This window comes from Dama dama, chromosome 22 (genome assembly GCF_033118175.1).
Source record: "Dama dama isolate Ldn47 chromosome 22, ASM3311817v1, whole genome shotgun sequence".
In the NCBI taxonomy this organism is placed as follows: domain Eukaryota; kingdom Metazoa; phylum Chordata; class Mammalia; order Artiodactyla; family Cervidae; genus Dama; species Dama dama.
Window position 1 is genome coordinate 38,817,151 of NC_083702.1, and position 23,046 is coordinate 38,840,196.

Below are 23,046 nucleotides of genomic sequence, written 5' to 3' on the forward strand. Positions count from 1 at the left end.
CTATGGTTTTTCCAGCAGTCATGTATGGATGTGAAAGTTGGACTATAAACAAAGCTGAGCACCAAAGAATTGATGCTTTTGAACTGTGGTGTTGGAGAAGACTCTTGAGAGCCCCTTGAACTGCAAGGAGATCGCACTAGTCAATCCTAAAGGAAATCAGTCCTAATATTCATTGGAAGGACTGATGCTGAAGCTGAAGCTCCAATATTTTGGCCACCTGTTGCGAAGAACTGACTGACTGGAAAGACCATAATGATGGGAAAAGACTGAAGGCAGGAGAAGGGGACAAGGTTGGATGGCATCACTGACTCAAAGGACATGAATCTGGCTCCAGGAGTTGGTAATGGACAGGGAAGCAGCCTGGCATGCTTCAGTCCTGAGCCACAAAGAGTCAGACACAACTGAGCAACTGAACTGAAAAGTAGAGATGACTGGGGTATAAATCCACAACATGAGCATCCAATTCTCAGTACAAATCAGGCCACAGTGAAATTTAACATCACCTGGTATCTGCCTTTCCCAAAGTAACCTGAACTTTATTCTATGACATGACCATTCTAAACAAAATATTACATTCTACCTATAATTTTTAAAAAGAGTATCAGCATATAAGGTATAGGATTATAGAGAGCTTATTATACATTTGAGAACTCATGCTTAGATTTTCTTTTTAAATATACTTAGCCAAAATAAAACAGTTGCTTGAAGACATTTTTTTAAACTAAATTCTTACATTTATAATAACTCATGAAATTACTTATTCTGAACAAGACCAAGAATAAAAGTATTACTTCTATTTCTACCATTTCCAGCAATAACTGTATCTTTAGATATAATCCTATTTTACCTCCTTTAACTCTACACCTTTATATAACTAACATCCAAAGTCATCTATATTAGAGCTCAAACTCAACTAGTACAAAATTTAAAACCCAGAGGGGAAGGAAGAATGAACAGACAAAACAGGACTTTCAGGGCAGCAAAAATACAGATACTATAATGGTGGGTTATTAGGTATCTGTTAAAACTCAGAATGGACATCTCTAAGAGTGAACTCTAATGTAAACTTCGGACTCTGAGCAATAAGGATGTATTCATACTGGTGCATAAACTGGAAGAAATGTACCACTCTGGTGTAGGACACTGATAATGGTGGAGGCCATGCATATGAAGTGACAGAGTATATTTGGGAACTCTATAGTTTTCACTCAAATTTGCTGTGAACCTAAAAATACTCATAGAAAGTTTTTAAACATATATAAACATACATAAATAATTCTGAAAAATTATAAACAAACAAGCACCTGAAGAAGCAAATATAAATTAGTATATACTTTACATCCTATCATGATATAATAATAAACATTTTCTAGAAGGGCAAGTGAGAGGTAAAATACATATGCATCACCCACTGAGGACACTGGTAAAACAGGCCTAGTTAAAATAAAAGGTCATTTTTACACTGTAAAATCAGTAGAAATAAATAGCTGTAATCAGGAAGGCTATGGCCAGAGTTTGAGATTTACTACTTCAGGAAAAATATTAGTTGGGATCCTAAATATTTAAGAAAGCAGAACAACTGAAAGAAAACTTAAATATCTTTAAGCAAATTCTGTAGGAAAAGAACATTTTGGTATGCACATCATTCAGGTTGTTAGGCCTTAGGCATCTCTAGTCCATTCACAAGTATTTGTTTGGAAGCAGAACACAAAAATTTAGGAAGCTTCAAGAGGTCAGATTTCATCTTTAGATATATGTATGCACAGAGACTCAAAAACTTTATATCTAATGCTAGCAGAAATTGAACTTTTAGGGCTTGGAGAGTGGGAAAAGAGCTTGATGACATCAAACGGTGTGTGTGTGTGTGTGTGTGTGTGTGTGTGTGTGTGTGTGCGCCTCAAATAGGCCCGTAAAAAAAAAAAAAAGTGTACTATGATGGAAAATATAAAACTGTACGCTGGAACATATTTATAATTTTAATAGTAAAAACACAATCTTGTCTCTCAATTATTACTAGTTTTGAAAACTAAATAAAATTCCAGATGAAAGCAGACTTATAACTTTTAACATTTCTAGAATAAAGTAATACATTTCATTCTTGGACAGTTCTCTACTAAAAGGACTAGAAGCCCAGAGACACATAATATTAAGTTATTTTGTTCAACTACATTTGTTTCAACTTTCATTTTAAAATCTCTCCAAATGACGAAAGTGGAAATTAAAAGAGAAAGGCATTGGAAATGAACCAATACTTAGGACTAGAAAGAAAGAAAAGGATCAGTAAAAAAATTTATTTTTAATAATCTTAAATTAGTTAATGTCTTTTTAAACACAAGACACAGCCTAGAAACCAAAAAGAAAGGACAGAGAGGGATGTAGTAACCATTTACCATAAAAAAGTAATTTCTTTAATATACAAAGAACTCTTTAATGGTAGTAAGAAGAAACCCAATGAACAAGCAAAATGGGCATATGGCATAAATAAAGAGTTTCATACAAAAATACAAACGGGAAAAAAAAATTCAAAGATATACAGTTATTTATAAAGAAATGCTAATTTAAAAGTGCAATTCCAGTTTTCACCCATCAAAATGGCAAAAAAAAAAAAAAAGTCTGATTATACCCACTGTTGATGAAGTTAAAGAAACAAGTACTCTCACATAGTTGTGGAGTATAAATGACACTATTTGGGGAAGATATTTGGCATTATCTATCAAAATTTTTTACCAATCTTACTGAGATATAACTGGCATATAACATTGTATAAGATTAAGGTATAAACATATATACTGTGAAATGATTACCACAATTAGTTTAATTAACAACCACCACTTCATCATTACAAATGTTTTTTCTTATGTGACAACTTATCAAAACATTAAATACTCTCTAAAAGAGAAATTTCATTTCTAGAAATTTTATATACATATATTCACACAAGTACATAAGGAACATATACATATATTCACATGAGAAATTAGATTCAAGAATTTTCACTGAGCATTGATATTAGTAACCTGTAAGCAATCTAAATGCCCATCAATAAGTATCCAAAAATTATTATAGTTTGTCAATAAAATATACCACTGTATATACTTAAGTGGGAAGATGTCTAAAATATAAGGTTAGGTTGGAAAAAGCAAGTTATAAAACAGATGTATAGAATGACCCCATTTGTATTAGGAAAAGAGTAACATAAGCAAATACGGCCACATGCAGAAAACTGGTTATTAGCACTCGTCAGCGGTACTAGGTTTAGAGAATGATGAGGAGGCTTCTATTTTCACTTAATATCCTTTATATTCAAATTTGATTATATGCTTTTTAAAATATTTAAATAAATAATACAATTTTAAATGTAAAATAAAATGTATTTATGGTTCAAAGCGGATTAGAGAAAAGATATGACATTCCAAAGACTGGATAAAACTTTTGAAATTGTAAAGACTGTATTATATACTATATTCTGCTAATATTTCATTCAAACCAATGCCTAGAGGAATCTATAAATAATTCACAGGAGACAAAATAAACAAAGCAAGATCTAGATTCTATGAACCACAGTACTTTGTGTACTTATTACCTCTGCCACTCTCTCTGCTGTGGTGAAAGATCAAATATTGCCTGAAATAAAGCAAAACATAATCACTAGAACTGTCAATTTCTCCCAGCTTTAATATCATAATTTAAAACAATTTTCTTTGAGCAAGGAAGAAATTTATAGTGCCATTAAAAATAAGTATTCATAATTTACATTTAATCTTCCATAAGTCAAACTAATAAATTTAAATATATGGTACTTACACTCAAAAGTAGTATACAGAAATTTTGCTAACTGCAAATATTTTCCTGCTATAGAAATCTACATTTATCGTAATGGATACAATGTAACCTATCACATGTACAAAAGGGCTTAAAATCATTTAAATGATGCCAGCAAGAAACTTAAGCATTTAAAAAAGAAGAAGAAATGAAAAACTCATACAGCTTAAGTACAGTATTCAAGCATCCAAAGCCTACGTTCCTGTCATGGTATTTTACCACGATAAAATCAACAAGTTTTGAAATGAGCTAAACAATGTCACTGTAATTCCCAAATGTATTAACCAAAAAAGAATAATTCAAGAAATGTTATCTAGGCACTATTTTCATCAATTCAAAGACAAATTTTGTTATTTTGTAGACTCAGAGGGAAAAAGGCAAGCTTCTCATGGTTTGTGGCAATACTCATAATTTAATTTTCCAATAGCAAGTCGACCTTTGATATTTATAAAGACAATTCATAACCAGGCATATTAATTCTACGTTCTAACTCATCATTATTATTAATGATGCCTCCATAACATGCCCTAACCTACTACTCTTTCTCTACAAATCCTTGGTCTTAACCCCTCATTCCATCAAACAGCTCTAACTCTGTGCCTTTGGTTATTTAATTACGTTAACCTGGAGCCTTCCTCTCCTGTAATTGTGACCCTAAAGTCAATCTAAATTCTATACACCATTTGTTCCAGGTTAAATTGCCCCCCTCTTTCTGATTACAATGAAATTACTTTGGTAATTTCCTGCAACCTTTTCACACCATGGCACACAGAGAAAATGCTAACATCTAAAAAACACACCAAGGCAAACAGATGAGGCTACATGCACTTGCTCCCCAATTACTTTGTGAATAAAATTGTTGATAGCAGGGACTATGCGATTTTTTTCCTTTGGTATCCCCAAACTGCTCAACATAGTGATTAACACAGCAGGTAAAGAACCCCAGAGTGCCTTTGTGCCAGGCCCCATGCTACTTAAATTATACCTCAATCTTCATAACAATCTTGTTATTATTCTTTTATATATAAAAAAGAACTCAAAAGGTTAAAAACTTTTTTCAAAATCACAGGAAGTAAGGGTCAGCGTATAAGCCCAATTCTCGGATTTCTCACTTTCTCACAACCCTAAAAGTGGTTCTTTTCTTTAAATAAGTAATAGCTATCACATAGCATAATGTGATCATGGTTTAGAAACCTATAAAATTAATAGAATTAAGTTTTTATATTCAGACTGCATATTAAAAGAATTGAGTGAAAATTTAAAAACAAGTAAATATTATCTCAAATAACTTTACATTAATAATATTCTCAAATATTTTAATATAAATTAGGACAAGGAAGTGAATACTTACCAGAAACATTGTTAAGCATTTTAAAAATTACTGATAAAAAGTATATAATTTTTAAGTATACATATAAGAAGTGTACATATTTTTAAGTTTCTAGCTTTATGACTAAGACATGACTTTTATTATATGACAGTTAAAATAAAACTTTCCTATTTACAAATGACTGAAAGAAATGGCAGAAACTGTTACAATAGAATAATCAATGATCTTGCCACAATAACATAATTCTAACATATCCATCAGAGTCTAGTATCTGTATTGCATTATGCTTTACATTCTGTGAGCTATAAAAAAAGAAAAAATCAAGCAATTTTTTCTCAGGAGTTTAGCATCTAGCTAGAGAGACAAGCTATCCAGAAAAAAATATACATTAAAAAAAAAAATCAGAGACTTAATAAATGTGAAGAGTGACAGATACTCAGAATATGGAGAGACTGCTAGAAAATAGCATAAATAAATTTCAGAGGATAAGCTCAAGATATTTCCTCAAATCCTCACAATGTTCAAAGAAACAGAAAAATAAGGACACAAACTATATCACTGTTTTAAACTATTTTAAATTAGCATCCACCTGCTGGAAATTTTTAAAAACTTATGCAAGCCAGCAGACAAGGGAGTCTAAACTGAGCAAACAGCCCAGCACACAGTCCATTTCATGAGACAAGGAAAGCTCAGGTAAGCAGCAGTTAAACTGCCAGTCCACAGCAACAGGAGACAGGTGATAAAAGAACACACTTGAGGGAGAGACAGCGTCCATCCTAAGAACACTTTTAAGAATCCGATCAATGCCAGAGACTGCATTCCACAGCAGTACTACTCCCAGCTTCTATGTGACCTGGACAGTAACATGAATTAAGCAAAATTACTGCCACAGCTGCCTGCTAGTGAGGACAGTCACACCAGTTAAACAAAAAAGGAATTACCTTAGCTAAATTTAACCTATCAAAAAATAAACATGGAAAAGAAATACTGTGATGCCCTAGTGAAGCACTCTGCCATCCTGAACCCAGTGTGACGTCTTCCTTTCTTTTCAAAAACATCTGAAGCTTTAATTTTACTTAGAAGAAACACAGCATATCTAAACTATATATCCTTCTTGTTTCATTTAGGTCTGGGAAAAAAAAAAGCCGGGGTGGGGAGGAAAGGGAGCTGACCAACAGTCTACTCCAACTCCCAGTTAGTCATGTGGCCGTGCATTCTCCCACCCCAAGGAGAACAAGAAAACAGACAAAAAAGATTCATTAGTCTGAAGGATGTGGTCAATCTGAGGTCCAAGGCCTAATTTTCCTCTATGATACCATTTCTAAAAAGAAGAAGAAAAGTTTTTCTAATTATTTCTCAATGAGATTTAACATCAAAATGGAGTGATCTGCAATATATTAGAGGTGGGAAGTATAATCACTGAATTTTAAAACATAATGAAGGCACTGAAAAAAAAGACTGATCGAGACGTCAGAGGCAAAGTTCAAAATATGCATCTTAGGCAGGAGTTGATAAAATATTGAAAACCACTCCAGAATAGTCAACATCATTTGATAAGAATCTTTAAAAGCAGAAGCAAAAGTATTATTCTGAACATCTTTAAAGCAAACCAACAACCAAAAAAGACTTAAAAATTCAGATCACTAATTACCACCAGAAGCCAAAAGCAACTATAGCAAATCTACATTTGAATATATAGGATAAATATTTGAATTTCAAAAGTAAAGAAAGCATGTAAGTAAATACATTCCCTACAAGGAAAAAAATATTGTGCCAGAAGGCAATAAAGGAAAGTCTACAAAGTTTTGAGTGCAAAATATCATAAAGCAAGAATTCTATCCTCAACCAACTTTACATGTATGAAGAACGGAATGACAGAATGGCAGCCTGTCATAAAACATAATCCACATATTCTTAAAAAATTTTTTTTATTTTATACTGGACTATAGCCAATTCCCTGGTGTCTCAGAGGTTAAAGCATCTGCTTGCAATGTGGGAGACCTGGGTTCGATCCCTGGGTTGGGAAGATCCCCTGGAGAAGGAAATGGCAACCCAATCCAGTATTCTTGCCTGGAAAATCTCATCAACAGAGGAGACTGTGTGGGCTATACTCCACAGGGTAGCAAAGAGTCGGACACGACTGAACGACTTCACTTCACAGCCGATGAACAATGTTGTGGCAGTTTCAGGTGGACAGCAAAGGGACTCAGCCATACATGTGCATGTATCCATTCTCCCCCAAACTCCTCTCCCAGCCAGGCTGCCACAACGTTGAGCAGAGCTCCCTGTGCTATAAGGTAGGATCTTGTTGTTTATCTATTTTAAATGTAGCAGAGTGTACATGTCCATCCCAATATTCTTTCTGTGATAAAGAAGTCACCAAAAGTCCCTTAAAAAATGATAAACAAAAATAAACAAAGAAGAGTAGAAAATAAAAGCAGTAAAACACAGTGAAAGTTGAAGAATTATTCCTAAAATAGTATGAAATGTAATGCAAATGTGAACGTGCCTGACAATAATCACCATCTAAACTTGCAGATAAAAGTATGTAGTAACACGGTACCTGACTTTGTAAGGTAACTAACCTCATTAAAAATTACTGTGATACCAAATTTTTGAGTGGAGTAGAGGAGTTAGGAAGTAGAGAGGTTCAGAGTGACACTAACAAAAGTTACTTTTTCTTTAGAAAACTTTATTTTAAAAAGTGTGTATGAAAAGGCATAAATACATTTTATTGCTATAAACTAAAAATAACTTGGTAATCAAAACTAACCTAAGGGCTTCCTTTTTCTCCTCCACACATTCAGTTACTTCTAATCCTCCATCACCTTTAGTCTTCACTTTCCAATTTTGTTTATAGAGAGTTCACAACTGTCAATGGTAAACAAAACAACTCAGGAATGCATGAGTAAACATACATACCACAAAGCCAACAGAGTAGCCAGCAGGCAAACTAGCTGGGAGTTCTGTACTTTCTTCTCTAAAGCTTCTTCAGGCCTAGTTCTGATCAGGACCTGTTATCACCTGCCCTGAATGTGACATCTGCCCCTGTAATGTGCTGGTGTATTCTGACAGATTAATTTCACTACACACAACTTGTGTGATGAAAACGATAAGACAATGTCAGTATTTCACTGGGTCTGGGAAATGGAGGTGTGAAGGTAGGTGAAAAAAGTAAATACATATAAAATTCTCCTCTTAGATACTGCTTCATTCTTGATTACATGAGAAATATAGCTCAGACATTTTTAAGGACTTAAATTTGGTAAAAGAAGAATACAAATAGGACACAGAATTTCTAAATCATCAGAAAAAAAGGAATGTCATCACTCTAGCAACTGTATAAAAGAGATAAGGAAACTGTTAGGAAGAATTAACAAAAAATACAAAATAAGTACAAGGTTATTGTTACAGACTCTTATCCAGAATGCTAACAATAGTTATCTCAAGGCTTTAGTATCAAACATAACTTTTTTCTTCCCCTAAATGTTTACAAAGGATATGTATCACTTTTATTTTCTTGTTTTATTTTTTATTGAAGTATAGCTGATTTACATTGTCATACATGACTTCTGAATTAAGAAAATGTATTTTTAAAAAACCAGCTCAGACAAAACTAATCAAATATCAAAACTGTTTTCAAGAAAAAAATTCCTCAAAGCATACGACTGAAAACGATATGTGAATCAAACTTACTGGTTCATAAACTAGACCATCTGCAGATGCAACCATTGTTTCTGCTAAATCCAATACATCTGCTCCAACATCTGCATAAAAAAAAATTTGAAGTTTTATATTGTATGCTCAGAACCAAACTTTATGTGACATAAACTAACAAATTAAGATGAATAATAGAAAACTCACAAATATGTAGGATCACTTTCCTATACTGCTTACTTATTCAAGTTAAAACAGTAGTATTATACAGTTTTGGTGGAAATAACTCCAAAAATTAATAATGCTTTTTCTACTTTTTACTCAGTAAGAAAGATGACTTGGAATCTCATAGTAAAAATAGTATAAACTTAACGGAAGTGAAGAACTTTGCAAAACTTGGCAATCAACTAATCACAGTATTAAATGGCTGCTGAACAAAATATTAATGACAAGAATTATTTTTACAGATTAAAAAAATCTTAAGGCAAAGCTACTGATGACATTTAAATAGTTAACAAATAAGGAAAATTTATTTTGAAAAGGGTAAAATTTTAATGATATTCAAACACCTATAATAAAGCAAAATATGATAATTCAGTATTAACACTAACTCAATAGTTTAGATAAAAATATTTCTTTTATCTTAAAACCACTAACATAAGAAAATATAAATGGAAAAGGGAAACAGATTTAGATGAAATCGTTTAGAAATTAATTTCCTTAATTGGATATAATGAGTTCACAACTTTAAAAACTTTTGTCTGAATTACTGAATTCTTGGCCTCTACTTTTCAAGCAGTACTTTACCATACAATTTAAGATGAAAAAGCATCCTCATTTCTGACAGCAATACTGATTCAAACAGTATCTATCTGGAATAAAAGCATTTTTTCACTTCTACCAGTATAATTAAGTGAAGCCAGTGAAGAAAATAGAAAACGGTACCACCACCATTAACTTAAAAGATTTGAATCCGTGTGCAAAAGTAAAAGGGTTGTGAATTCAAACAGTAACAGGATATGTTTGTGGAAGGTGGGTGTAAAAACTGGTACTTCAAATAAGAAATACCTCCAAACAGGATATACCTAAACTAGAACTTTGATTTATCAAAATTTCCTCCAATTTTCTTTCATTTTAATCATACTAATGTAAAAGCTAAATCTCTTCATGGACAAGAAATTTAAAAAATACAAGCTGTGGAGAAAAACATTCTTATTTGCATTCTTAAATAACACTACAACAGTATTTTACAATATCATAAAGGGAAAATAAAGTTAAACAGTATTTTTTACTTTTTACTAGCAATTATTTAAACCTTAATTTATACATGCATTCATCAAGTTAAAGATGTACTTACATTGACACTTCATGGCAACAGTAATATCTATATTGATTCTCAATTTGCTAAAAAATGAAAAGGAAACATTATAATCTATTAATTGATCAACAAAACATGAGCAATAAAAATCAACTGATCTATGAAAAACTTGGACTTCATACAGAATATGTCAATTAGAACTTGTATAGCATTTCATATGACCAAAACAAAGGATCTTCAAAAGTAAAAATTCTATTTTGTAATTATTCCAAAAGCCATTCTGACTTACAAGTTTTTAACACAGTGTCCTTTAATTTAATGGCAAGTTTACAACTGAGAAGTCTAAGCAACTCAGAAAAAAGTATTAACCTCTGTTTACATAAATCTTATATAGACTATATGACTAAAGAACGTAAAACTTTCAAAATCAAAAGGTAGGAACTGAAAGTCTTTCTTCCCTTATCAAATAAATACCATACATCTAGCATTATGCCTGATATGCTACAAATACCACAATCTTTATTCTTTATCATGGACCTATAAAATGGACAGCTTCAGTTCTACAGATAAGCAATGGTGTTTACAGAAGTATAAATAAACACCTAGCTTAAGACCAGATAACCACTGAAGTGGCATATTGGAAACTAGGTCTGTGTGACTCAAAATAAATATACCAAAATTACTAGAAAAAAAGAAATCTGATTCTTAAAGTTTTGCATGGCCTTTTAAAAAGACTTACCCAATGCCTTACTTTCAAATGATCAGTTCAAATCAAATTAATTTTCAAAAAGAATTAAGTACCAAGAATAACAGAATGAGTACAATCAGTATCAGTCCTGTCTGTCCTGTGCTTCCTATCAAAACTTTTTTTCACCCTAATAATTTTCATCTGGTTTCAACAGAGAGTATGGATTTTTAGAATTTCATGTAGTCTTAAAGTTGTCTAGAGTTCAAACTGTACTCAAATAACCCTGGAGTTTAGGCTCACGAGATTTTTTAAGAACCAGAAGATGAAGCCAAGTGGACAGACTTCTGGGCATCCCCATTACACTTGAGGTGAACTACATGACTTCATTTGTAAAGAATAAAAAGTGTTTCATTGGGGCTAAAAAAACAAATAAATAAATAAGAAAAACAACAAATTCCTTAAAAACTAATGGCATTAAGAATAATATTGACGTTACAGATCACGAAACTAAGGCCCAAAAGAAGCCAGCTATATGACTTGCCCAGGGTTACACAAGACCTATTACAAATGTTGACTGATTGAATTCTCATTGATCTGAAGAGGAAAGTAGTATAAATATTATCCCTATTTTACAGAAAAGAAAACTGAAGCACATGCAGATATAGATTTAGTCAGTTCTCGAAAGTCACACACCAAATAACTGGCAAATCTGGGACTGAAATCACAGGAAACATGTAGTGCAACATACATGTTATAAACCTGTTATCTTCAATCAATTAAAAAAATCCAAATGATATGAATAAAGTATGTTTTGTTTCCTAATTAAGATACTATTATTTTCAAAGCTTTAAAAGTGATGTTTACCTTAAAATATAGTTTATACATAATTTACAACAATCAAGCTTTAAGTATAAACAATGTTATCATAACCTGTTTTCCAGCTCACCCAGATCAGTAAGATATTTCAAAATCTAAAGAGTAAACAGTCTCAAAAAAACATCAAACAATTTCCATCTTTTCAGCTTCTAAGGAAAAATACATTCTGTTCTCCTAACCTTTTTAAACAAATGTATAAACAATCAGAGAACCTCTCTTTTATAATTTAACCAATATTCAAATGATTCTAAAATATTTTACCTAAAGCATAATGAGAATTTTTCAGGACTATTTCTTCAGAATTAAAATAAACTATGTATAAAAATTAAAACATGTTATTTTCAGAACAATTTAAATCTAAAGGCATTTCAAAAAATAAAAAGTTACCTAGAAAAATCCTTGTCTACTTCATACTCATACTTCATCCATGTATCTTGATATACTGAAAATTCCATTATAGTTAATAAAGCCATAGTGGTAAATGCTATTAGAGATACTGAGAAACCAACAAAAAAGAAAGAATTAAAACAATTTTTAAAAGGTAAACAGCAGGAAACTGGGATTAAAATTAGCAAAGAATACCCTAATGTGATTATCAAGTGAATGAATACTGTAAAAGATTTTTCTTAAAATATTATAATTTTTTTTCTAAAACAACTTAAAAATGAAAATTTAATGAACACAAACATTTGCATTTTTGAGAAAGCATATTATTTCTTCAGTATTAAGAACATTTCTCACTAAACGGATCTGTCAAAATTACACAGACACTAAACCTTCACCTTGTTACAAATAGCAATGTCACAGATATGATAAGTGATGAAAGTAAGCATAAGTTTCACAACACAAATTTGAAAGTAGTCCCCTCATAATTAAAAATGGCATCCATGCTGTAGTCCAATTAAAATAACAAAAAAATAGCCTAATTTCTTAGATCTTGAGAGTTCACAATCTGTGCCAGAAAGTCAAATAACATCTCCATCTCTACTTACCAAAGCAGATAGATAAAATTCTATCTACTTGGAAATCTCCCAAATATTTCACTTCATTTTAAAAGATCTAATTAAAAGAAAAAGAACTATCATCTACTATGACAAAAAACACTTAAACTGGACGGTGTAACAAGAACTTGTACTATGTTCATTAACAAAAGTTAATCACAGGAGATTAGAAATAGCAACCAATGTACTATAAATTTTACCAAATGAAATGTAAATCTTCTAAGAAATATATTGTTTTAGTAGTTCTTCACATAGGAAAAAGTTACAGTAAATAACTGTTATAATGGCATATTTTTCTGATATATTTCATTATTTATTTATTTTATTCAACAAATATCTTTCTCTGTACCAGGCACTGCTCTGAGTATTTTATAAATATTAACTTATTTAATTGCTACTACAACTCTATCAGGTAAACACTGATAACATCCCCATTTTATGTAAGAAGAAACTAAAGCATAGACAGGTTGAGTAACTTCCTGAAGATCAGTAGTTAGGAAGGGGCAGAGGTGGAATTTAAATCCAGACAGTCTGATTCCAAAGTCTAAGGTCTTAACTTACTACCCTATGCTACCTTTCTTCAGTAATGTGAAATTTAAGAATTTTATTATGATGTCTAAAGTGACTTATTCTTAACCAAAACAGACTAAGGCAGTTTCAACATCATTAAGTATCTTCAATTCTATCTACATATAAAAATCTTTAATAATAATTCAAGAGCACCAAAGCAGTGTAACTGAATTAATTTGTTCAGTTATGCTTTAATAAACACTGCTAAATGCATAGGCTGCACTGGGTTGGATGCCAAAAAGCATATATAGAAGAATAAATTTAAGGCAAATAGTGTGACATGAGGACAGGCCAGCTATAAAGTTACTTTGATGAGTTTAAAGTTAATTTAAAATTCACTGATGAGTTCTTCCTCATAGCTACATTTCTGTAGTTCTTTTATTTGGAAAGAAAGTTTTTTTTTAAACCTTTTTTTCTTTTTTATTGGTATATAATTGTTTTCCAATGTGTTAGAGTCTGCTGTACAATGAAGTGAATCAACTATACGTATGCATACACTCCTCCCTCCTGGACATTCCTTCAACACCGCCCCCCCCCCACTACCATGATAACACAGAAGATGAACTTACTGAAGGAGTTTTGATTTGAACTGACACTCACCTGTACCCCCACTGGCTGAAGTCTCCACATAGCTCTCAGGAACCTTTGGAAAGGCATCCAACTCTTTCACCAAACTTAAGGTTTTCCTCCGATTCAGTCGCCTCATCTTCAGGAAAACCTTCTTCTTCTTTCATATAGTCATGCTAAGAAATAAAAAAATGAATAAATGCATCCTTCAGAAAGATTAAAAGGTTGATTTTATTTTTACATAACTGACAGATGTCCTTGGAGCAACTTAACATTCTCATTCCTCCTCGAGGAAAAAAAAAAGCTTAACACTATCCTTTCTCCATTCCCACCCTGACAAAAAGAACTAATGAAAAGCAATTTACACACACTAACACATTTAACAGCCAATAATGTGAAAAGTTACTCAATCATATTTGTAATATTTGAATATACAAATTAAAATGGCTATTCTGTTAAATTAACAAAACATATAACACATTCCCATTAAAGGATGACAATGAAGTAAAATAAGACATGCTCATATATTGCTAACAACATAAATATTCACCACTCCTCTTTTCACCAAGTAAATTCCTTTTTTAGGAATGCATCCTAAGGAAAATATATGTGTTGTGCACAGAACTTTCATTATGAGGGTATTTCACAAAATCCTCATATCCAATATATAAATTCAGTGAATTAAAAGTTCTGAATCTAAGTAAGCACTGAAAATCTTATAAAAGAAAATACAATAATGTACAAAATACTCGTGACACATTAAGAAAAGACTAGAAGGCCATATTCCAGTTTTATGAGAGGCAGGGAAAAAGATATTTGGGAAAAAAACTGAAAGCCTATACACAAAATGTTTTAAGTAGATCATGGGAGAATTTTGTTCTCTCTACAAAATTTTGAACTTTATAAATTATCTATTTTTATAATAAAAATATTACTTAAAAATTGCTTGCCATTCTTCTTCTGATCAGTATGCCAGCTATATCTAAAATATGCTAGCCATAAAATAACTGAAATCACAAATATTTACATAATTTTATATGACTGATTTATATAAATATTATAGGTGATACTGCAAGCATTACCCAACTCAAAGCTGTATTGATAAAATTAACACCTAATAGAATAAGTCAAATTCTATTGGTTGTAGGAGTCACTAATGGAAAAACAGTGTCTAGAAAAAAGCAGAAAGACTTATTTAAAATCTAAATAGGATTAATACAGAAAGAACAGACCATAGAAAGAGTATTCATGGAGAAAAAGGAGACCAGAGAGGTAAGAATTGGCAGGAATCACAAACAGTGCCCAAAAGAGGGCAGACCCTAAACAGGGGTGCTACTTAATCAGTCCATGCAGGATCCATGGCCCTAAAGTGAAGCTGAATGTATTAAAGGGTTGATTTCACTTCCTATTATAAACACCCAACTAACTCCCCGTGCTGATTCCATGTTTAAAAGTGGCCTTCAGATTATAATTTGGTTTTCATGTAGATGGTTTTCCTAAGAAAAAGAAGAACATGTAGACAAAAGAGAAGACAGTTTGATTCCCACAACAGATGTAAATTAAGCTTCTGAGTGTTTATTAAGCATAAGCCATGGATTCTCATGTTTGTTCAACTCAGTAATCAAATTTATTTTCTATGCCCACTTAGCAGTAATAGTACCAAGACTGATCCTTCTTCCATCTTTCAAATTTCTACTCATTCTCTACTACAGGAGTTAAATAATAAATACGTTCAAGCCACTTAACTTTAAAACAAAACTTTCCAGGTAAGCTCAAATCCAACTCAACTACTGTATAGATCTCTGGCTACTGCTTCAGCGTTCTTGCCTTGAAAACCCCATAAACAGTAATGAAAAGGCAAAAAGATAAGACACTACCTTAAAGGAATGAGTTGTCTCCATTCATATCCTGAGACTAATTCCTCAGTTCTCAACTAAATTTGCTCTCAGCAAGGTCATCAACAATTTCCTTAGTACCAAATCCAATGGACAATTTTGGCCTTAATTCAGTTTTGCTTCTGAGAGAATACATTTTCTCACTTGTTCATCACTTCTTTTCCTCTTGAAACAGTCTCATACCTTGGCTGAGGTAATACCACATTCCTGATTTGGCTTATTTTGCAGATTCTTCTTCCTCTCAAATTCAGCACTAGGCCCTTCTCTCAACCTCCACACTTTCCCTAAGTGGTCTCCCATCCCTTCCATTTCCATCTACACATTGATTCCTCTCAAATTTTTATTCCCAGTCCAAATCTGTCTGCAGACATGAATATCTTTCTGCCTTCTATTACATTTTCATTGGATCATTGGAAAGACAATTTAGAGTAAACATGCCTAAAAATAAACACTTCACCCTACCAAACCTGTTTCTCTTCCTGTGTCCCTAAATTAAGGTTGACACATGCATCCAAATGCACAAGCTAGAAACATGGATTTTATCCTTAAACTCTTCTTAAATTTCTCGCAATTTTAACTTTTCCAGGCCCAGAGAAATTCCTTACTAGGATCTTAGTCTCAGCTGCCATAATCTATCTCTGCATTGCTTCAAAAGATCTTCAAACTGTCGATTCCCTCTCTATATGACAATCAATAATATTTTTAATGTAATACATAAAACTCATCGTATACGTTTCATTGTAAAATATTTATATAGGTTCCCATCACATTTGAAGAGTTTGAAATCTATCTATCCCAATGTGGTTTACAAAGCACTGAAAACAAAGACCCTGCTCACCTCTCTCTTCAAAACCCAGTTTCTCAAAGTCTCAGCTCCAACCTCACTAATCACTTTCTATTCTTTAAAAACACTATTCTGTCTACGAGAAATATCCTTCCCCTCCTACCCCACCTCTGCATTTGGCTAACTCTCTTCAAGTCTCAGTCTAAACATCTCTCTCAAGGAGGAAAAACCTTCAATGACCTCAAACATGACTTACAGCATTTGCTCCTAGAACACTCTAGTTTTATCACACTATTTCTACCTGCTGGTTTTCTCCATAGTAATTTTAAGGCAGGAACCATGTCTAACTTAGTCTTTATATCTCCGATGCGCATGAGGTTACTTGATAAATATTTATCGAAGGAAGAAAAGAAGGAAGGTGAGAAATTCCCCATTAACATTCATGATAGCACAGCTTCCAATCAAAACATCTATACTTAGATAAATACGTAAAAATATAAGATCTACAAAAAGAAATTTTTCTTATTTCATTCACTATAGTATATCCCCAGCACCTTGAACAGTAGTTGGTTCATAGTAGCTACAGCTTTGTTGAGCAAAAGAATAAAACTGTGAATTTTATTTTCTACACATTCTATGTATTTTAGTAAGCCTTACAAATGCTTTCTTATAAATTGTATCTAAGTATAAAGACATGGCAAGCAAGTAGCTGGTTTAACCAACACTCTAATAATTCATACAGCCTACCCAGTACTCCTCCCTCAATCATCTAACTAGTGTACTACCTGGCTATCTCTAGTTTCTAGTTTCTACACTTCCACAGCCTGACCCAGAGAACACATAGAGGGCACTCTCTTGGCTCTCCACAAACCTAGGACAGAAAAGCTGACAATAGGAGGCCATGTTCCTGGTGAACTGGCGGGGGTCTCCCCTTCCCCTCATACAGCTCTGTTCTACACTTGAGCACCTACCACTCTGCTGCTCTTATCTCATTCTTATTACCTTGGCACTAACCTACACCCGAGAAATTCACTCCACCTCAAAAACTGCCATTCTGCTCTATAGAGCCACTATTTTGATATGAACAAGTCATCTGATAACTTCTAGTTTTTCTAAAAGCAAGCCTTCTACCTGCTATTTATGAAACCTGACATTCTCCTAGGGGCAATTCTCTTTGAATCCTACTTCTTTTCTGAGACTCACAGGTAAAGTAGCAGCAGGTTTCAACATGATTTCTTGATTCCCTTTTTAAGTCTATCTTCTAATAATAATAAACACATGTACTATACAGAATTATAGCTAACTTCCATATTATGTATCCAACTCTTTGAGACCCCATGGACTGTAGCCCGCCAGGCTCCTCTGTCCATGGGACTCTCCAAGTAAGAATACTAGAGTGGGTTGCCATGCCCTCCTCCAAGGGATCTTCCCAACCCAGGGATCGAACCTGGGTCTGTACTTCTCTCCTTCCCCATTCCATTGCCATCTTACGACACTCAGGCACTCACTCACAGTGATAACTCTTTTATCATGTAAGCATAACATTTATTCTCCAATCATTTCCATCTTAATTCTATATAAAGTCACACATGAACAAGGTCACGTTTTGGCTCCTCTGAACTTTTAAAATTGTATGTGTGTGTTAATCTCTCAGTCGTGTCTGACTCTTTGCGAACCCATGGACTATAGCCCACCAGGCTCTTCTGTCCATTCGATTCTCCAGGAAAGACTACTGGAGTGAGTTGTCACGCCCTTCTGTAGGGGATCTTCCCAATCCAGGGATCGAACCCAGGTCTCCCACACTGCAGGCAGATTCTTTACTGTTTGAGCTACCCGGGAAGCTCAAATTTAAAATTACTCTGCTGCTAATACCGAAAACACTAATTTTCTTCTCTGAGCAGAAACAATTATCCTTGCAGTTCTTTAATTTCTTGACTAGGGAAAAACCTACTCTTCACATTCCCTGTGTTCTCAATCCCTTGGATTCCCCCCATCACACAGTTTCACTGCTCCCATTCCCACTGGATCTGCTTCTCCATCCAGCTCAGTTAGCCATTTTCAAAACACATTTAGAAAGACCCTAAACCAGTGATTTCCAGAGCCACAGGACTGCCATTCTGTCACAAAAGTTTCTAATCTGTACCTACTAAATGAAAAAAACAATGATAATATAAGAATTTTTAAAATTAAATGTATTCAATTTTTAAAAAATCTTTTATTCTGAAATTATTTCCTTTCTTTTTTAATGTGCCAAATATCCTTTCTTTGGTGAAATGATAAAGGAGACAGAAAGTTTTTTGTTTTGTTTTTGGATGTCTTTCTTTAATAAAATTAAAAACTTCAATTCTACATTAGCCCTTAAGTTCAGCTCAAAATTAAAAACCGCAATTCTACATTAGCCCTTAAATCCAGCCCAAGATTAAAAATTGCAATTATATATTAGCCCTTAAGTCCAGTCCCTTTCCCTGATTTCTATATACTTTTTGTACTGGTTAACAAAATTTAGGTGCCATTATGCTAGATTCCTTTGCCCAGTGGTTTTCATAATTTGACAATCTCCAGTACCATATCTTCAATTTCTCTCCTATACTGCTGTGTATACTAAAAAATAAAACACATAAGCTCCACTAAGTCATTGATAACAACTGAGACTAAAACAATGCTTTGAAAAACTGCATAAGAAATAGGAAACCAGCTTTCATGCTGGAACACAGGCACATATTATCAACACTCAATCTAAGTAATGCCACACAGCCAGTATTTCATCATCTGTGTCCATGTGAATACAATGAGACTATCAGATGCTTTGCCAAAATTAAAATACAGAATTCATGACACTTCTATGGCTCCACTGCATTTAATTATTTCTTCAAACAAAAAGGAAGAAAAGAAGGTGGTAATGCTACTCACACTTTATAAGCTAACTTCTATTTTTAACATATATTAGACAATATGAAAAATATTTAACTGGTTAATACATATGCATTGTTGTGAGCTGAACTATGCCTCCCAAAAGGATACATCTAAGTCCTAATCCCTGCTATCTGTGAGTGGGTCTTACTTGAAAATAGCTGAGTTTTCAAAAAAAACAACTAGTTAAGATGAGATCATACCATATTAAGGTGGCCCCAAATCCAATGAGGGTTTCCCTTGTGGCTCAGCCGGTAAAGAATCTACCTGCAATGAGGGAGACCTGGGTTTGATCCCTGGGTTGGGAAGATCCCCTGGAGAAAGGAAAGACTACCCACTCCAGTATTCTGACCTGGAGAATTCCATGGACTGTATTTAGTCCATGGGGTGGCAAAGAGTTGGATATCCAATAACCGGTGCCATTATGACAAGCCACATGAGGATACACAGTCTCACTGGGGATTATGCCATGTGAAGACAGGTAGAGATCAGAGTGATGAGTCTACAAGCCAAGGAGCCAAGGATAGCCCAGATGTTAAAACAGGCAAAGGTTTCTTTCCTATAGCTGTCAGAGGCAATATGGCCCTGCTGACACCTTTATTTCAGTCTGGTGGCCTCCTGAATCGAAAGAAAACAAATTTCTATTTTTTAAACCAGGCAGATGGTAATTTGCTAAGTCAGCCCTGTGAAATTAACATAAGTCATTAACAAGAATGAGAAAGGAGGTGGAATAAATACTATCCAGGCTGCCACTGAACTTCAGAAATGAAAAACAAAACCATGACTTAATCTGTAAATTTAAGCCAATTGATAAAGGAAAAAAAAAATTATGAAAGATAACTCAGTTTCACTTTACAGCACTAGATATCAAAAAAGTACTCATTCTTTTTAAAACTTTTTGTAATACAGCAAAATGTTAAACAATTACAATTATTTACACTAACATAATTCAAGCAAATCTAATAACCTTCCAAGTGATATTTTTAAAAAATGTTTACTTGGAAGCAAATAAGATGGTATAAATGTGAGTTCTGTGATTGGAAATACTTGGTGTTCTTCTAGGCACTTACTAGCTATGTGACAAATTTGAAAAGATCCTCAACTTCTCACAATTCTCTATTACAATTTTATTTTAAAAGGAGGGATAGAGACATAATGGTTTACCTCACAGTTTTTAATCAAGATAAAAATGAGTCATTTGATAAATGTCTAACTTTCAAAAGAAATGCAAAGATTTATTAAAGTCTTTAGGAAGGTGGAAAGAGTATCTGAATTAGTTGATAATACCATGAATAGACTGAGGATTATGTAAAGTGATAGAATAAAAGTTGAGAGACATACAGTGATGGCAACACAAGTTGGATACACCTAATAATAAAATGAAACAAGGTTTGACTCTAGTAACTACTCAATAAAAGCACACAAAATTGAATTAAGGAAGTAAGGAAAGTGTGAAGAAAAGGTCAGTGACACCTGAAATATATTGACAATAGAATGAAGGTCCCCAAAAGCAAGGAGAATGGGTTACCAAGGCACTAGGTCACTGACCTAGACTGTAGTAAGACTGCATGAAGTAGCAGAAAGAAGAAATCTGTAACTGAGTAATTTAAGAGAGGATAACAGCTTAAGAAAGCAAGCAGTTGGAAGATGGAGTTTAAGCACAAATTCACCATATAGACTGAAAAGTATAATCAATTTTGAATCAAAGAAATTACTTTAAAATGCATCTTCTTCATTTTATATTTTGGCTAAGTACAAAAGCAACATTTTGTAAGTAGGCATAGAAGATAGAAAACAAAAATTAAAAATTAACAAGAGCTAACACTTTGAGCATCACCACCCACCTTCTGAGTCTGGAATTATTATTTCCATTTTGTAGATAAGGAAACTAAAGCACAAAGAGGTTAATTTATCCATCAGGACATTAAGAGGCAGAATCATAATAAATAATGAAAAACTGTTGAAAGGGATTTGTAGCAGGCATAGACTGCCTAAAAAGTAACTTCTATTAAAAATATGTTTCACCATTTCTTTCAATTAAATCACTAACCCTCAAGGAAATTTATCATTTTCTTTTTTTTTTTTTTTTTTTTTTTGCTGTTATTGTTCCAAGTTAGTACTAATTTCCTCTGAGACTTTAAAGCTTGGTATATTTTTATGATTTGTACCCTCAATTATAACAATCAGCTGTGACTGAATTTTACCATCACAAAGAAAGAAATTCAATCCCTCGTCTCCCCCCAGAAAAAACCATGAAATTTTTTTTCATGTTTTTCCTCTAAGAGACCTGGAATAATTGCATCAATGTGGAGATATCAACAAACAAATTAAGTAAACAAACATACGTACTAGACTCTTCAGTGAACAAACCTGATTCATTTCTTTATAATGCTGTATACTAGAGTACAGTGAAATATTTAAACACAATTGCAAACAAGTAAATCCAATTTTTAACTGTATCTTTGACTTCTTCTGAAGGCCCGTCTTGCAACATTTTAACAGATATTATGTAACTTTGCGTTGTCCTGAGGGCATTAAATCCTAAATATAAAAGTTACAAGAATACCTTTTCTCAAACAATGACCTACTAATTCTATATACTACCAATACCCAAGGGTATTCTCTACCACGAGTTGACTGTTACCTAACGAGGGTTTCTTAACTCTCGAGGGTTTCAGAAAAGTCCTGACACTCGAACCTCTCTCTCCTAGAGCATCTCGTCCTACCCTAACCCATTTCTCATTTTCCTAAGCGGTGCGCGAACCTCCTGAGGAGAGGCTAAGAAGATCTAGGTCTTTCTCAGACAGAGCAACTTGCTGGGAAGAATTTGCTATTTGTCTGAACGGGGATGGAAGCCAGACACCCGGGAAATCCGGACACCAACAGGCAGGTCTTCACAACGCGGGACCCTCCTCGCCTGCGGACGGGAGAAGCCACCGGGACACGGGGCGCTTTAAGAAGCAATGGGCCAGGGTCAGAAGCTACGGGGAAGTACCTAAACTCCTTCAAGTTGTAAGACAGTGCAGAAACACTGGACCAGAGAAAGAGATTCCCGGCGCAGCGCTGCCCAGGGTCCTGCCAGTAACGCCCCCGGCAAGATAGGTAGAGCGGCTCCCAGGTCCGGCCCGTTCTCCAGAAGACAGAAATTAAGACCGGGAACCAATCCTATAACTGGCTCTCACTATTTAACCACATTCATGCCCTGAACAGCCCTGGGGCAAGCGAGGGAACAGCACCCGGCGGGGTTTCAGTATTTTACCTTGTGTTACGGTCCCAGCCGACCGCCATGTTTCACAGAAGCCCGGGTCGCCCGGGCTCCCATTTACCGGGAAATATCGCGAGAACAGAAGCCACTACCACCGTTGAAAACGTCAACACGGAGTTGGTGTAGAGCTCTCGCGATATTCCCTTTGCTGACGACGCGCTCTGTGAATCAAGAGGCGTGGTTCAAATTAAAGGGGTGTGGCTAAACAGAACAGAGATTTAAATTTATTTCAGTTATGCCCATTTGGCTGATACGGAAGTAGCTTCTCCAGAGAGGGATTTGTAATCTACCAGTTTGGAAACCTGGCGCGACTGGTAAAGAATCTGCCTGCCAGTGTAGGAGACGCAAGAGACATGGGTTTAA

At 34.0% G+C, this 23,046-nt stretch overlaps 1 protein-coding gene across 2 annotated transcripts in view; it reads right to left on the reverse strand.

Annotated features, from left to right (window-relative positions):
* ERGIC2 (ERGIC and golgi 2) overlaps window positions 1-22,817 on the reverse strand; it is a 43,311-nt gene extending 20,494 nt beyond the window's left edge. Inside the window, exons 1-6 of one of the 2 annotated variants that reach the window (XM_061125203.1) lie at window positions 22,678-22,817; window positions 13,863-14,005; window positions 12,079-12,133; window positions 10,167-10,213; window positions 8,849-8,919; window positions 3,584-3,624 (exon numbers count right to left, since the gene is read on the reverse strand). In XM_061125203.1, coding sequence (XP_060981186.1) covers window positions 3,584-3,624; window positions 8,849-8,919; window positions 10,167-10,213; window positions 12,079-12,133; window positions 13,863-13,968 — 320 coding nt within the window. In that variant the 5' untranslated portion in view covers window positions 13,969-14,005; window positions 22,678-22,817. Of the gene's footprint in view, window positions 1-3,583; window positions 3,625-8,848; window positions 8,920-10,166; window positions 10,214-12,078; window positions 12,188-13,862; window positions 14,006-22,677 lie in introns of both variants that reach the window. The other variant, XM_061125202.1, reaches the window with a different exon arrangement.
* Between the last annotated feature and the right edge of the window lie 229 nt (window positions 22,818-23,046).